Here is a 17,937-nt window from a genome sequence, read left to right as displayed (position 1 = left end):
TTTGATTGGCTAATGATGTATTTCCGTTAAATATGTTAGAGGGCCTTCAGACTCTTTAAGTAACCATTTAAAAGACTACCGGTCACGAGTGGGGTAATGCATTGCCAATCCAATCTGACATTGTGACAAGAAATGTAGGAAAATACTCTTGTATATTTCGTTCTTTTTTCGAAACTTTCACAACAGATTCCTTAGGGACTAGTCAGTTTCTTCAGCCTGGGGGGGGGGGCGTTGGATTCATGGGGGGGGGGGGTCACCCTGTTTTTGACTTTGGTGATAGGGGGGTCACCATGTTTTTGAAATGCCCAATAGGGGGGGTCAGTGTGTTTTTGAATTTTGACACCGGCTCATCATTGCCTAAAATGCTAGTGTCAGCCACAAATTTCATCATTCAGTTATATTTTTCGTCGCGCCCTTCGGGCGCGTAACTTTAATAATCAGTCATATTTTTCAGCACGCCTAACTTTAACATATCAAGCATACATACATCAGAGATATCTGTATGTTCAATATTTTTCAGCGTGCTCTTCAAGCTCATTACTTTAATATATCAGACATTTTTCAGCATGCCCTTCAGGTGAATGACTTTAATATACAAGGCATATATATCAGAGATATCAGGATGTTTCATATTTTTCGGCGCGCCCTTCGGGCGCCATACTTTAATAAATCAGAGATATCTTTATGTTTGCTAAGTGAAAGTGTACCATTATGAAATCTGCATTTCATATGAAAAGGATGACAAATTCCTGATACTTTTCTGTTCTCTCTATGAGAATTCAGTATGAGAAAGCAACATGCACAAATATTTCATAATATATATTTGATACAGTGACTTATTTTAGAGATAGAAAAATGACAAGATATCTTTCCTTCTCATTGATGCAATTATTTTCCTTTGTTTCACAGGTTTTCTGTAGAAAGATGCTTTTTATGAACAAAATAACAGTCAAAAAAAGCAGTTTTTGTCATTATTAGCTGTGTTTTATGGTTTCAATGTTACAAGAAAAGGTCCTCACAGACGCCGTACACATCAAATTTGGCTAAAAAAGCTCTCTATGGCTCCTCAGGAGATTTAATTGGATGGTTGGCAAGTTTTAACACCCATCAAAGTTTTTGATTCACTGCTTTTTCCTCTTTGATATTAATGATTGTCATCCATTTCTGTACAACAGTTCAGGACATCTGGTTAAGCATAGAAAGTGTGATATATTCACAGCTCATTCAAAATACAGCTCATTCAAAATGTACTGTATTCAGACTTTAAGATTGACACTTTGAAATTCCTATCTTACAACTGACATGTCAACAATGTCATTAAAACATAGAATGACTATATAAAATATAAATATATGTAAAATGTAAAATATAATTAATATATATATATATATATATATATATATATATATATATATATATATATATATATATATATATATATATATATATATATATATATATATATATATATATGTAGATGAAAGTCCGGAGCTGGACCTATAGCTCTAGTTCAACTATTGAGCACTCTGCCAGTCCGATGAAGACATCAATCTACGTCCTGCTCGTTATATATATATGTATATATGTATATATATATATATATATATATATATATATATATATATATATATATATATATATATATATATATATATATATTATATATATATATATATATATATATATATATATGTCAACCTTTTGTTTTACCTATGTAGCGCCGGGGGGGGGGTCACCCTGTTTCGAAATTTGGAATAGGGGGGGGTCACCCTGTTTTCAAAATTTGGAATAGGGGGGTCAGCCACTTTTTGACGTCAGCAAAAAATAATCCACCGGCCCCCCCAGGCCGAAGAAACTGACCAGTCCCTTAAGAGAAGGCATACTAAAACGTTGTACGGAAAGGGGTGTTATCGTGCAGGATCCACCAGTTTCTTCCTTCTTTGGTAGGTAACCTGCAGAGGAACGTTTTGCAAATGTATGTTGAAAGGCAGTGATAGTGCTTCAGTCTCAATTGGCGCCCCAATCCTGTGGAGGCTGAAATCATCAGATACTACAATGTATAAAGGTATAGACATGATATATTTTCTTGCAGTCTATCTATAAGATGTAGTTTTCGATCATAATTCTTTCTCATCATATGAATTGTTTAACCACGCACTGCTATGTACCAACAATAAATGTAATAAGGAACAAAGTGACATAAGCTAATTTTTGATTTGAAAAATGTTATTCGCACCGCAGCGGTGCGGATAAGGAATTTGAAGTTCTTATTCGCACCGCAGCGGTGCGGATGAGGAATTTCTTATTCGCACCGCACCAGTGTGGATAACGTATCTAAATTTCTTATTCGCACCGAAGCGTGTGACTAGCCTTGATATACCAAAGCTTGCTACAGTTTGTAATTGGCAATCGCTATTAATCCTAATCCCCAAGTTCCATCTTTTCCCCATCCATACATAGGGGATTCGATCTCCGATGATGACGATGATGATGATTAAATATTTAAAAATGAAGATAAATAAAAATATATTTGGACTCAGTAAATTTGTTGTTGTTGTTGTTGTTGTCGTTGTTGATACTATTTGCAGAAAAGAACAAAGTATGCGCTGCAAAATTCAACACAGCCTAACTATACATGCAGCGTGCGAAATTCACGCTAACCCGATGGCCCGAGACCAGTTGTTTTCATGCCGGACCAGTAACTCTTGAAAGATGTCCTGCTGTTCCTAAAGACGCGGACCAGTAACTTTCCCCATATGTACAGAAGTTTACCAGAATGTTTTGCTAAGCTAAATACCTGACAAAATTATACAAAGGTACGAAATTTGTTCTTTCAAAAGATTTGCAAAAAGTGGAATTTGCAGATAAAAGTGAACAGACTGATTGGTACTACATCTATGCGAAAGACCTTTCCTCACGTTTTCTCGCGAGAGTAGCGGCGCTTAAACATGATCCCAATTTGTTAAGCATGTGTTAGGTTCGAGATCTCGTTGTGGTCATAAAAGAGTTATTGTTTAACGTATCGACCGTGTTGCATGCGTCGAGATAAACTGGATTTCTAGGACACCTCAACATTGCACTTTTATATTATATTGGATATTTACATGGACAACAGTATCGAAATTAGAATTGTTTGGTCGGCCACGTGAGGTGGTGAATCTCCGATATAGGATGTTTACCGACCGTTTTAGACAAGTCTACAATCGTATTAAGGCCAATAAAAATAAAAAGTTATCCTCGCGCGCGTCAATTCAGACCCGCCGCGTCAACTTTTTTTCTGCTCATGAGGAAATAAAATGAAAAAAAACCAACAAAACCGCAAAAAATACGTGACGATAGTGTATACCAGTGCTGTATAAAACAAACTGTAAACAGAATAACTGACACTAACATTCCATTCAAACTGTACACATATGTCACTGTTATATTAAACTGTCAAAACTGCATTGCTGCACTAAAAGTCAAACACAGAACTGTTGCTATACCAAAATACTAAAGCAACACTGCTATGCATTTGTCTCTGTGTGCATTCCTATGTTGGTTTTATGGTTTTTTTTGCGCGCGTTCTTGTTGGTTGAAAAATTAAAAAACAATGAGAAAAGAAAAACATCGTCACCGCATCATTTTTGCAATACGTCTAGTATGAGAAACAAACTTTTTATTTTTCTTGCCCTAAGTTAGTGTCGGACTATGGCAGTCGGGCTTGGCTAGATCGAGGGGCCAGATCTGTAAGGTAGTGACCTCCCCGTTATACATCGAATATTTACCCGAGATTTGACAAGTATAGTATCGTCTAGTATCGAAGTTAGAGCCGGATTGAGGAAGTCGGGCTTGGCAAGATCTGTGACGTGGCAAAATCTTCGACATAAATATCACACATTTGTCCCGAAATCGCCGATAAACATCGGTGATTTTACCTAGAGCAGACGTGCCCGAGACACAAGGCAAGGCATTCTAGTGTCGATATTAGAGTCCCAATCGCCGATAAATATCGAGTAAATCTCTGTGATTTCACAGATCCGGCGTGCCGAGAAGCAAGGCAAGCCATTCCAGAATTGCCTACTATCGTTTACTAAAAAGAGTCCCAAAATTGCCGATATGTATCAGCCTAAGGTAAAAAATCGGCAATTTTGCAAACCCCGCATGCCGCGACAGAAGGCAAGTCATTCTTGTAAAGTATAGTATCGATAAAAAACCCGATATTGGATTGTTATGTATGGCAGAAATATGTTGGACGTCAAACCTTCGATACTAGAAAGTAAATGTCCGATATGCAAAGTCGCGTCTTCATTGTCGTTTGACCTTGATAGCCATTGCCTTGGTCACCTGTAAAGATTACGCTTAACATTTTAAATTTGTGATTCGTCTTTTAACGTGGGTTTCGACACTTCAGTATTATTTTTCTTCATCAGTTGCCCTACTTTTTTGACAATGTATTCCCTTCCTTGAATTTGACGACGAGTCCCTCAAATAGGAGAAGCCAGATTCGTTTTTGAAAGAGTCAACAGATGTATTGACTGCATTTGTGTGTGATCCCGGTGTTTGTGCTGCCAAAACTTACCTATCCCTGATCGGAGTTCTGGACGCGTAGCTTTTCCGTTTTGTGACATATTTCAAGCACGCTTGTGCTCGTTTTCTCAGTGTTAGAAATATTTGTTGTAAAAGGCTGTTTTAGGAAATAAAAACGTTTTATGTGTTTGTGCTTAACCTTTCACTGATTTCATATGGTTTTTTGCACTGAGATCAGTTGCTCCAACTTTTGGTTTTGATAGTCATCTTCATTTGCTTTCCTTTAAAAGAATTATAAGACACAAAAAACATTTGATGCTAGGATGTTGAAGTGGTGTCTTTTTTTTTTTTTTCAATCGCATGTTCTTAGCCCCTATACAGAGTGCGGTTAAAAAAATCTGCACTCTATTTGGATTTGACCTGAGGATCGGACCAGTTGATTTCCTTCAGGGCCAGTGATTTTTTAAAGTTGCTGGCCCGCTTGGCCAGTAGAGATTTGCGTGAGTTTCACACACTGTATACATGTGCGTTGCAAATTCAACACAGCCTAACTATACATGTGCGTTGCAGCCTAACTATACATGTGCGTTGCAAATTCAACACAGCCTAACTATACATGTGCGTTGCAGCCTAACCATATAATGTGCGTTGCAAATTTAGGCTGTATTGAATTTGCAACGCACATGTATAGTTAGGCTGCAACGCACATGTATAGTTAGGCTGTATTGAATTTGCAACGCATAGTATAGTTAGGCTGCAACGCACATGTATAGTTAGGCTGTATTGAATTTGCAACGCACATGTATAGTTAGGCTGTATTGAATTTGCAACGCACATGTATAGTTAGGCTGTGTTGAATTTGCAACGCACATGTATAGTTAGGCTGTGTTGAATTTTGCAGCGCATACTTTGTTCTTTTCTGCAAATAGTATCAACAACGACAACAACAATAACAATAACAACAACAAATTTACTGAGTCCAAATATATTTTTATTTATCTTCATTTTTTAATATCTAAGCATCATCATCGTCATCATTGGAGATCGAATCCCCTATTAGACTATATGATCCATAGTGCGTATTTGAGACGTAAAACTGCTTGTAGGGGTAATAGGACGCGCATTTTTACCATTGTTTGCGTCATGTATCCGATATAACATTTAAATATTCTATTTTATTATGAAAATGGTCTGAAGGCAGGCTCAATAGGTCCAGTCCATAACACAGAGTAACCGGGGCCAAAATTATTTTTGTCAGCGTCGCTGCCAGCATCGCATCACGTCACAGTGGTACAGTTGACGTCTCTGCAGTAGAGACGGTACATTTTTTCTGTTACTTTTGTTTTCTCGATGTCCAGACTAAACACTAAGGGAAAGGTGAGGTGTATAGGCGACGTGAAGTTTAAAGGCATTCGCAAAGAGATTGAGCAGCTGCAATATTATTTTGTAAGCCACGGGCCGTGCGCCGGCTTATTGTTATTGCACTTGAAATTATTGTGTCGTGTTGGCTGAGTAGCGCCGGCCCATGGGAGGGGGGATGATAAATGAGACTGGGCCTGAGCGAAAAGGGAAAGAAGGGAAGAGAGAGAGAGAGAGAGAGAGAGAGAGAGAGAGAGAGAGAGAGAGAGAGAGAGAGAGAGGAACAAACGAAAATTTTTAACGTATGTTTGATCGAAATATTTATATCATATCACATGCCATGCCAGTCATTGGGAGTATCTCGACCTTAACCGAGAAGTCGCTCTGTACCAAAACACACGGCATCCACTGATTTGTGTCTTTGATTTGATTCAGCCACAAAATGCGAAGTCGACGTCGTGATTGTTGCATTGTGGTATGTGTTACCTGGATGTTTTCACGAATGACAGATCATGGAGAACGTTTTGGTGTAAATTTCTCGGTGTGAGATGTGGATGGCGTCACAGTCTCTGTCTTTGTGACCCCCTAGCCTTTCACTGTTGCTTAGCAAAAGTCGATATTCCCCGTTGACTCTGATTCATGTGAATCCGACATACTTGACCGAATACTAGTAGGTGCGGCAGGTATCGTTCATCCGAACAACCATGCATTTCTCATCTATTCTCTCACGTTCCGTACACCATGATTATCATATTATAATTATCGTCTTTTCATGACGTATTTTGTTTCTGTTTCAATAAATTTTGCTGCATTAACAACAACCATGATCTCTTTTACTTCTTTTGAACAATAAATGACGTTTCTTGGAACACCCTATGTATGTAGGTCTTACAAGACAAACAGACGAGAGAGAGAGAGAGAGAGAGAGAGAGAGAGAGAGAGAGAGAGAGAGAGAGAGAGAGAGCTCTATAGTTGATGCTGATCATTTTTCAGTGGCGACCTTGATCATATATTCTACTAGTTGAAGGAACAACAACTTTAGTTTTGCAATTCTATACTCGTCATTTTTGGCCTTTATAACTAGTACTCGTTCCAATTCTTATCCATTTAGGATGCGAAATACAAGCATAATCAACTTTGTCAATACAATGCACTGTGTAAAAACTAATGACTTCTAGTCCCGATTTGATATGATTTAAAAACGGCAATCCCAAATCTCTGGTTCTGGCAGTAGGTCTTGTCGACATTGGCTAGCTAAATGGAATTGGTCATTTTCAATTGACATGTGTTGTGAATGTGCTGTGAGATAAGGCCAATAAATGACCCGTGCCTTTCAGAGTCGAACCAGAAACTGCGTTTTACGGTCAGTTAGAACCAAGAAACTAGTACTAGTGACAACACCAAACGTTACAGCTACTGGCGCATAAAGGTAGTATGCGCCTGAAAAATGAAATGCTTAAAATTTTCTCAAACTTTCCGCAAGAAAACTTTCAACCATTCTCATATTTAACCACGAATACAAACCAAGGGTCACCATGGAAATTTTGTTACTGGAGAAAGAACTTCCAAGCATTTACCGATCAAATTCAAAAATGACAGCCATCCCTATGTTAATCACTTTTAGAGGAAAACCAATTTTCGATTTTAACAAAACGTAGATGGTGAAAAGTTTACTTACTCCAAAAGCTTGAGAATGAGCTCCCGCGGTAGACGAGAAAGGTATTGGAAAATTTTGTGAGTCCGAGTATCTATCCCCGAGGCGCATTTTACTTTAACATCACATTCAATAGATATCAAAATAATAAGGTAATATTCAAAATGCACGATGAATACGTCACCGCATACATGACACGGCAAGGGCAAAGGGATCACTCAGCTCGACTAGCACGATATATTAATGTCTGCGACTTGTAGTAATGATTATTTTTTTATGTACGCGAGTAAAGATCAATCAAGTTGCATATTCATATCACAGTTACTTGTTGGTAACTGTAACATGAATAGTTGTACGTAACTATGATTCATATACTCCTTTAGATTGTTAACTTTATATATACTGAATGAATATGGCAGACATCACAACGTTGACTGACACTCTGTTGTCATATTTCTATAATTTTCTCATTTGCTGTAAATTTACGAGCGTTTTGTATGCAAACTTATTGTTCTCTTTTCATTTCAATTACGAAGTTTTTCGTTACTTTTCACTGACTATTTTTGGAAGCTCCACATACTTTTTTCTTGTGTATTTTGATATTTGCCATATTTCTATAATTTTTCTCAGTTACTTATTAGAATATTTGAGACACTGTGTAAGGCTTGAGGGCAAGCCATTTAGGAAGAATGAACGATATCATATTTCTATAATTTTCTCATTTGCTGTAAATTTTCCTTCTTAAAAATCGCATGGGCGTGAGATTATGTCCCGCATATCTTTCAAAATTGGCGCGAAGATACATTTTCACAATTCTTTAAATGACGCCATTCTGGAACCCGTGTGTAGTATGAATTCTTATGATTATTCATAGACGCCCTTGTGTACAAAGTTGGACAATAGAAAGACGCGGGTAGGGTGCTTTTCATACTTTCACGGCTTGGATCTTAAACAATAGTATTATGTTGGTAAACTGATATCTTGTACATTGTTTCTTTTCAAAAGTCGGTAGAACTCAAAGTTATATTTATTGTACTTTCTAAGACGATTGAGCCGACAAAGAACTGTAAATGTATAAATTGAGGTTACTTTCGTGTTTAAGGCGGATGCACTGGAGATTCTGATTTACACAGAGCCCCATCTCTCACGGAGGCCTACGGTCTCGAGAGAGACACTTTCACCTTGGCCTAGGGTCGGCCGTGATGGGCCGTTCCCGCACGGCACCACAGTCAATAAACCTAGTCAAGTTCTACACCGTAAACCTGTTGTGGCCGTATTACTACGTAGCCGCACCCTCTGCCATTGTTTTATAATTATTACACTGTACTGAATACTCAGAGTGAATGGGTTACAGTATCGCTATGATCAGTGCAGTCAAGAACACAGTGCCACGTTCTCCTTGTTATAGCTTACAGTTCTTGTCTATGGGTGACTTCAACGGTGAACGAATAGATCATTCGACGAAGATAATGTTAAATTGAAGTGCTGCTGATAATGGGCTAAATATTCGCCTGTCTTGCAGCCGTTCATTTTGCAACAGCCGCAACTTGTGATAGATACGGTGTGCTAACATTGCGGTCAAAAAGGTATTTTACAGAGTTTAATACTTTGTGGCAACAGCGGTAATAACAGAAACTGTCCATAAATATTCGTCACCATCTTTGTCGCCAGCATCCAACACATAATTGACAGCTTCTTCTGCATATTCTTCTCTTTTATCTTCTGGAAATCTTACCAGTTGACCCATAAAGCTTGGGTAAAATTCTAAAATAGAAGTTGGAGTGAGAAGGAAAATGCAATACCATAAGTTATTGTCATTGGTCCATGAAAAACTCTTTCATGGTTGACCCTGCTTGTGGCGTTCCTTTATCTCAACATTCCTCAACATTTTTTGTTAAATCCTTTTTATCCAAAGTATGAATATTTGCCTGGCTTTTGACAGTAATTTGGTTCTCTTTGGATTTCACAACCTTGTAGCCATATTAATCACCTAACGGTAGAATCGGCTGAAACTAGGTCCTAGGAGACAGATATTGGATATTTCTAATCTAATGGGTATTTTAGAGCCCATTCCATTGGCCACACCATTCACCATTCACATTCCCAAAGTAAACAGTATGGTTCTCTACTCTTCTCATCCACGATGGCTGCACAGTTCTCACAGTCGGAGTCGAATATCACAAGGTACTACGCGAATTTGCCAATGGGTCAATACTCTTCCGAATTGGCCTTCATCACTAATTAACCTAAAGAACATTTAATACTATTTGTGCATATTTTTCATTTTGCTAGCCTCGGATTCTTCACAAACGATACGCGAGCTAGGTTTAGAAGTATATGATTAGGTAAAATGAAAATTTAGGCGTGTTCCCGGTAGCGCAAACTAGCCTAATTGAAAACCCTCTGACCATAAATTTTTACAAATGACTAATTTTCATTTTTTTTGCGGTTTTTCGATGGGTCGTACTCCATAAAATACAAGGTAAAAAAAAGTAGCAGAAAGCGATCCTGATTGATCAACTCTTATTTCCGAAGACATATCAACGAATACACACATAATTTTCTTTTATATCTTAGTCTTAGATCTTTACGGATGAAAATAAAGGGTACGTGAATTTTGTTTTGAATTCCGAGAGTCGCAATTTCCTGCAGGGTAGGTATAGCACGATGCTTTGCTTTCCCGAGGACACTGCTTTTAATTTCCAATGGTTCGAGTACATTTCGCGAAAGCAGGAATTCTACAAAACATTTCTTATAATAAGGCCTTTTTTATATGTATATTATTCTTTCCTTTTCATTCATCCTCCCCTAGAGGACCAAACTGTCGAGGCTTTAATTTTGTTGGTTCATCGTTGAACTTGACCAACGCATTCATGTCTTGACAGAGACGACGCGCTATCCCGAATTAGACCACATTAAGCGGTCATCAACATATCATGCAGCATGTCATTAGCATACTTTTAAAAAGGATTATTCGGATATAATCTAGTTTGATAATACCAAAACTGCTCTGCGGGCCAATACCGTTCACTCACCTGGGGCTGAACAATGAAACCCAAAGAGACGCCTGGATGTGCAGGACTGCTACTGTACGCCTTTCGTGCATCGTCACAGTTGGGGGCCAAACTAAAATATCTCTAGAGCCCTCTTAACTGTCTGGACATGTGGTACAATATTCAAATTGGTAAATTCCCTCGCCGATGACTCATTTCACATTTCTTATACAATTGTACCAAAGTTAGAGAAAGAGTCTTACGTGTACTGCCAGATAGAGAGGTAAAATGAAGCCTATTGATAGGTTACCTCTTGCCTCATCATATTTGAAGGGATATTTGAATACTTTCTGTGTACAATCGATGTCGTTAAAACCAATGCCAGCCAGTATTTGTTTGTAGTCATCGGCGTTGCCATGGAAAGGGTAGTAAGCATATTCATAGCCCTGCAAAATAAAAAAAAAACGCGTTGAGGTTACAAGTGTGAATTTCTTAGACACATTTCATTTGGAGGTTGAAATAAGATTAATATGTGGTATGTCACTGTACGTTGAATGGAAAAGATACGCTTTCGTTGTCTTTAGGTATCTGATGACATTGACTGTGTTCTAGAGAGAGCAAAGTCATACCGATGTTAGTCGCTTGTCTGTCTTTGTGTGTATGTAGTGTGTGAGTGTGTCTGTCTGTCTGTTGGCACAATATATGATTCTTTAGTTGTCGATATTTTCACAATGGCTGCCTCTTGTTATGCAGACTATCAAGATTGGGATATCATATTGTAATTTGTAACTTGCGCCTCCCTCTCAATATATTTACCATATTTTAGACGACTGCTTTTCAACCAATACGCAGACAACTGCACAAACTATATATAATGAAAAACTAGAGCATATTCAGGTCGGACCTACTGAATCTACTTTACACATCTTCACATCAAACTTGTAGTGGTCTCCTGGAGGGAAGAATGTCAAGTTTAAAGTGCATAGTGGTAATGGTATTTGAAGCGTGAAACATGGTTACGGACACTAACATGTTAGTCTTGAAATACGATGTAGTTTCTTTTCGTGAAACTTTTCCTGAACGTGACACGCTGACCTAACTTGCACACTTTGCCACTCTATGTTCCTGCCTTGAACAAGATTTTGAGCTTCACTAAACGCTTACCACAGCTGCACCCTAATTTGCAGCAAACCTTTGGCAAACTACCTTTTGCAAACCATTTCACGGAAAAGCCTGAGTTTGCTGTGAATATAGCTGCAAATTGTTGCTACAGATGATTTGAACATAAAAGTGCTATCATTTCAAATTTATGCAAATTATTTTACACGTAAGAGACTTGCTTTATTTGCAACCAGTGACTAAGTAATATGCAATACCGAATGAAGTATTTCAAGTTTTCATCTTATCATGAAGATTTAATATTTGTGCCATTATTGGAAAAATAATTGCCTATTATGAAAGTCCACGTGTGTAACATACGCCCGTCAAATTTATCTGAGATTGTTTTAAACCAATGATGTTATTTCAAAGACATATTTGCTGATAAACGAAGACTTTACCTCCATAAAGGTTGACCACTTTGAATCAGTGTAGGTGCCAAGGGCGTTCACAGTGTCAAACACGTCAGGATTGTGTTGTGTCGTATTCACAAAACACTGACCACCTGGTTTCAAACTCTGGTGTATACCTTCCAAGGCCTCTTTGGCGTCATTCATCCACTGTAGAACAAAATATGCCACGACTTTGTCGAATTTGTCCCTGTACTCTCTAAACGTTGTAAGCTTTGTAGCATCGGCAACTCTGTAGGTGATGTTCTCAGCTCTGTTGTTCTTCTCAGCCGCATCGATCATCACTGGCGAGACATCCAACGCTTTTATATGAACAAAGTAAAAAGATAATATATATATATATATATATATATATATATATATATATATATATATATATATATATATATATATATATATATATATATATATATATATATATATATATATATATATATATGGACTTTCGCAATAGGCAATTACATAATCACTGCAAAAACGAAACATTACCCATAGCCGTTATAATAGGGCTGATTCAGGGGCAGGAGAGAAATAGGAATTGGGAATGTAAACCAATCCTTGGACCATTAAAAAAACCCGGAGGACGGGAAATAACCCGCAGTTGAAGACTGGATCCCACAGTGTACCCTGCGAAGCCCTGCATAGCTGACAACTGAAATAGTGTCATGTAGCCAGATCATAGGGGTGTTTTTCAGAAATTTGACACATGGTAGTCCTTTATCACCGAAAAGTTTCAGTTGAAATGAAAATCTATGCTTTAAGTATGCCCTGCCTAAAGAAAAGTTTTCGAGAATACCTAAGTCAAGTTTCTTCTCAGAAAAATAGAATTTATGAAGGAAATTTGATGTGAATAATCTGAAATCACTTTCTCATATGATATGGCATATTTTAGGTATAGAATTTCAATCTAAACAATTTTAGGTGATAAAGCACTACCAAGCATAGAGTTTCTGTCGACGGCAGACGTCGTCATCTTAATAAAGCCCTTATATGGCCACTTGTCTTCCTCTAAATGGTCAACTATTAGGTTTTGCAGGTTACCAGGTGGGATCCAGTTGTCAACTGCCGAATTATTCCCATTCACTGCAGTTTTTATTGTGATTCATGGAGTGGTTTCAAAACCCCATCTCCATTCCTATCCTATCCCTGTGATCGCTATTGTATGTTTCTTTTCGGGTAACAACTTTACCTGTCTTTCATTTCATTTCTGGATGTTTTTCTGTGTGTCTTTCGCTGTGTTGCTGTTTTTTTGGTTATTTCTTATGTGAATTCTCCTGTCTTTTTTGTTTACATTGTAACTGTTATATATTTTTCGTTTTTGTATTATATTTTTAATTTCAAACGAATCTGTTATTGGGGCAACCTGTTGGTTCGAGATTAATAAAATAAAAAAAATAAAATAAAAATAAGTTGACCATTACCTGTCACTCTTCCTACACGCTTTGACAAAAGCGTCGTCAGTGAGCCCGACCCACACCCAACGTCCAGTAAAGCTTCGTTCCGGTCAAATTGCATGGTCTGAGAGATGTCTTCCATGAACCTAAGAGCGCCTGCACACGTTGTGTCATGATATGTCTTCAAACGGCTTAAATTCATCCTGTTTACTTCGGCACGTGGTCCTGGTAAATAAACGAACATTTTAACACTTGTGAGAATGTTTTTACATCGCTTTTTGAGAAGTGATCTGGTATCCTAAAATGCGTGGATATTTTCTCACATTAAAGTAAAAAAAGCTCATAGCATTTGCTCATGAATGTATGACTCTTCTTTCGTTTCCCAGACTAAGATTTACATGTAATAGTAGTCCCGCTTCGTTTGCATTTATTTCACTATACCTTATATCGGCTAATCTCAAAAACGTGGATTGTCGAGGATCGCTCGCCTCCGTGCTTTCATTCCTTCTGTCAGCCTTAGCTCCCCAAGATAGTGAACTTCAACTTGACAGTCAACGAACACGTAAGCGCTGACAGAAGGTAACTGTCGATGCATCATTTCCCTTTTACTTCTTGTTTACTTGTAATCATTTTCATTTGTCCTGCCCCGATTGGATTTCAAATACAACTTCTTGGGCTAGTTTTCCCAAAATTCTGCCAAACCCCCAGTATATCAAATAGTCCATCCCAAAAACTAATCCCTCCCCTACTTATATCGGAGGCTTCCCGGGTATGTTTAACTGAAATGATCATGTATGTCAAATAGCGATGTACTTATCTACTTGAAATAAGCTAAGTGTGGGTTGAAGATTAGGTAAATTGTTCACAGCGAATTATTTGATTGTCCATGGGATGACATGACATGGTTACGGTAATCGGGTCACTGATGGATTCAAGGTCAACTGGCGCCTGAAGTGTCAAGTCGTTGTTGCCGTGTCAAGTCACATAATGCACGAAGTACGATACAACTGCATTCATTTATACGACCTCTTTACGTGGCCACATTCATCATCGATCATGACATGTTGCATATTAGTGTACCCAAGTTTGTACATTTTCATCTCGAGTGTACGTACGTTCTATCTCCACGCTGTGATACTTAATAGTCCGTGCGCATGAGTGATTCTCGCCTCCACTCTCTCCTGCCCTCTATGGAGGAATGACCTCGATAGAACGCTGCCTACGTGTGCTGGGATTATGCTTGTACAGAACGTGGCAATTATTGTATGTTACCAAGGTGGTACAGAATGTAAGTCCCGAGTCCGATTCAACTGCATGTGTTAATGATTCAGATTACCCACCTGCTTACTTGTTATGGACTTTGCTGTAATTGGTGTGGTGATTTTTTTCTGAGTTCTTTGACATACCGTTGACACAATTGTTCAAGCATTTTCTCACATCACGTGACATCATTGACTATTAGAAGGTTGACTGGTGAGAGTAAACAAGGTAGCAAAGGGCATAGCCATACTTCGACATTTATAACTAAGACGGAGCCTCAAACTTCTTGAGTCAGTCAACCGGAACGAATTCGGCACAAAATCTACCTTATACCACTGTCACCTGTTTTCTAAAATTGCACGTAAGCGCAATTTTAGAAAACAGGTGACTGTGCGTGTACATAGCAGAAATATGTCATGTCATTTACCTGGTACTCAGGTTAAACTTGTTGAAATAAGTCTTTAATTGGTATCTGTGGGACGATTTTCGATGCATAAATTGTTGAAGGCAAAATGTAAAATAATTGCCCGTGCTGTAAGGCAGCAACGAGGGTCCGGAAAATAAGTGCACTATGCATCAGCTGATGCATTCGACCTACTTTGTTTAGTGAGTAATGACATTTGTTATCTTTAGAACTACAACCTACAGTGATGACAAAGAGCGAGTATCCTTTATTCTTTAAGGTAGTATGCGCCTCGAAAGTGGAAGACTTCAGCTTTTGCTCAAACTTACGAAATCAAGAATAACGATGAGGGGTTACAGTGCAAAGTTTGCTACCATAGAGGAGCAAATTACATAGCATACGACCGCCATCTTTGTGTTAACTCTAATGAGAAATATTAAATTTTCGATTGTCGAAAAACACGGTGATTTTTTTCATACTCCAAGAGCTTTAAAGTGAGCCCCAACAAGTGGTAGATCAGACAAAAGATGTAAAATGTCGACAATCTGAATATCTGTTGTCCACAAGGCTCACTCTACCTTTAAGAAATTGTTTCTCAATATTTGGTTCCTCGCTTCTGACTCTCAAACATTAATTCATTTTGACGTGGAAGGGGTGGATGGAAACATAATAGGTCGCTGACAAGCCTTAATATCTATTTGCGTTTGTATTGTGTTACAATTGCAACAATGCATTTAGGATTCCTCAGTATCTCAAGTGTGTTTACCAAAACAGGATTCATCAAAAAGCGGATCTGTCAGTAGTAACAACCACTGCAAAGTACTTGCCATAATGCCTTGTCTAAGATCTAGCGAGTGTTTTTTAAGTTCTACGGTAGGCAAGACAGCCCTGAAAGATAGCCATTAAAATTTAACATATAGCTTGTCAAGTTAGCCTGTGCCCGACCTAAAGTGAGAATGCTTGAATATCATGTAGATATTCACTGGTTATATTTGAGTGTAGCAATTTTACGTCTAGTTAATCGTTGGCCCATCACTGTGAGTCTCAGAAAATGGTGTATTTCTGGAGAGCATATAAACGAATTGTTTTGGCTTACTCGAGCCTAAGTGGACTGTATATTCAGCTAATACCTATTAGCCAGTCGATATGAGTGTACTGTTCTACTTGAAGTTACTACGTGTCAAGTGTGGATATATAGCACGGGTGCCCTACACAGTATGTCAGAACCAACTGGTATCCTAATCAGTCTGGCAACTCAACTCACAACTTTTAGTTTCAAAACACCTTGAGAATACTTGAAATAATAGTGACGTCTGTTGACTGGAAGCATAAATTCCAAAAAAACTTCTGCGTTTGACAAGAGGGTAAATGTAGTCTGCTAGATCATTTATAGTGTAATCGCACTACTTTAAACAAAACTATTTTCTCATGGCAAAAAAATTGACTTGAGCAGTTTTATGTGATTCGCGCTGACCTTTAAGGGTGTGAAAACGTATCCTTTTGAACAAACGTATACAATTACTACACGACTGCGAACATTTTGTAAACCTTTACTTTTGAGTTACTATGTGTTTAATATTGGTCCATTATGTAACTTCTAATCGGCGGCATCAGTTCATTTTAAAACCCCTTTCATTTTACAGTATTTTCTAGTCCTCGATTTTTTGGAAGTCCTTCCCTTTAGGTTCACGCCCACTCCAGAGATGATGTTTGTAAGTGGAGCCTAAAGTATATGTAAAGTGTCCAAAAATTGCATAGCTACATTCATTTTATGATGAATTGGAGTCCGTCGCCTTCATTGAAAAATGCATCTAAGCACGATATGTGACCTGTATGGCAATGTGGAAATTCTTGGTTAACAGAAATAGCCCCGGCCAACCGACCACATCTGCGATATGATACCGATTGTTTTCATATTCATCATTACCTACACGATACGTGACATCATGTTACATTGAGATCAATTGAATCAATATGTGAAGCAGCCTTCCCCTCATACTAGTAAAGTCCTAAAAGTGAAAGATTTTCTTCTCAGTGAACAATAACAATACCAATTTTATTTTGGGAAACCTTGGGAAACGAGGAAACAGAAAGAGAATCGCATTATCGCAAAACGCCAAAGACAGTGTCAAGGACCTCAAACACATGTCTTGCTTGGCATACCCGTGCCCAAAGTTAGATTTCATTGTAAAACGACGATAGTATCCCGACTCAGAATCGATGTAGTAGAAGGACAATGTGCATATCTGCGTATTTCCTGCAACACACTACTCACGACTATTGCTACAGACAAATGCGTTGCGTTATTGATCGTAGTGCTCCTACCGAACTTGCTCTTCATATGGGAAACGTGAAAGTATTTTTTCCAAAATACACAGGTAGGATCAGGGAAGATACAACGTATTTATTTAGTAAATATGATAATTTTTTGCACAACAAAATATTTCACATTGACGGTTCCCGAGAGCTCAAGCTGGTCGCGCAATGGCTGTAAAAACTACGAACTACGAAGTGTATATTAGTGCCCTTTACACATCTTTATACATCAGCATACATTTAGAGATTACTCTAAATACCAGAGAATTTCGTACATAAGATTCGCTATAAATGTTCTTTATTACTTCAGCGATATCGTTTCTACATTTGTCAGGTTTTATAGAACGAAAGTGTGGACCCATACGTTGCTAAATACATTTGTCAGTCCAGCTAACACAGTTTTTTTTTCGGAAGATACATTGATAATCCTGTTTAGATATATAGATTTAGGCGTTCATACTGCCATACATCTACAATTGTC

General features: G+C 38.1%; 1 protein-coding gene across 2 annotated transcripts; it reads right to left on the bottom strand.

Annotated features, from left to right (window-relative positions):
• Window positions 1–8,464: 8,464 nt before the first annotated feature.
• LOC139131149 (malonyl-[acyl-carrier protein] O-methyltransferase-like) lies at window positions 8,465–14,905 on the bottom strand. Of its 2 annotated transcripts, none has more exons than XM_070697111.1 (5): window positions 14,818–14,905; window positions 13,505–13,702; window positions 12,075–12,385; window positions 10,826–10,961; window positions 8,465–9,286 (listed from the first exon to the last, which is right to left on the bottom strand). In XM_070697111.1, exons 2-5 carry the CDS (start codon window positions 13,677–13,679, stop codon window positions 9,123–9,125), a joined length of 786 nt encoding a protein of 261 aa, XP_070553212.1. In that variant the 5' UTR covers window positions 13,680–13,702; window positions 14,818–14,905; the 3' UTR covers window positions 8,465–9,122. The 2 variants fall into 2 exon arrangements, with proteins under 2 accessions (XP_070553212.1, XP_070553214.1); XM_070697113.1 differs by having other exon boundaries at window positions 9,103–9,286; window positions 10,779–10,961.
• Between the last annotated feature and the right edge of the window lie 3,032 nt (window positions 14,906–17,937).

Source organism: Ptychodera flava, chromosome 4 (genome assembly GCF_041260155.1).
Source record: "Ptychodera flava strain L36383 chromosome 4, AS_Pfla_20210202, whole genome shotgun sequence".
NCBI lineage: Eukaryota > Metazoa > Hemichordata > Enteropneusta > Ptychoderidae > Ptychodera > Ptychodera flava.
The sequence above is the reverse complement of the archived record's forward strand: the minus strand, read 5'-3'. Positions and strand labels throughout refer to the sequence as shown.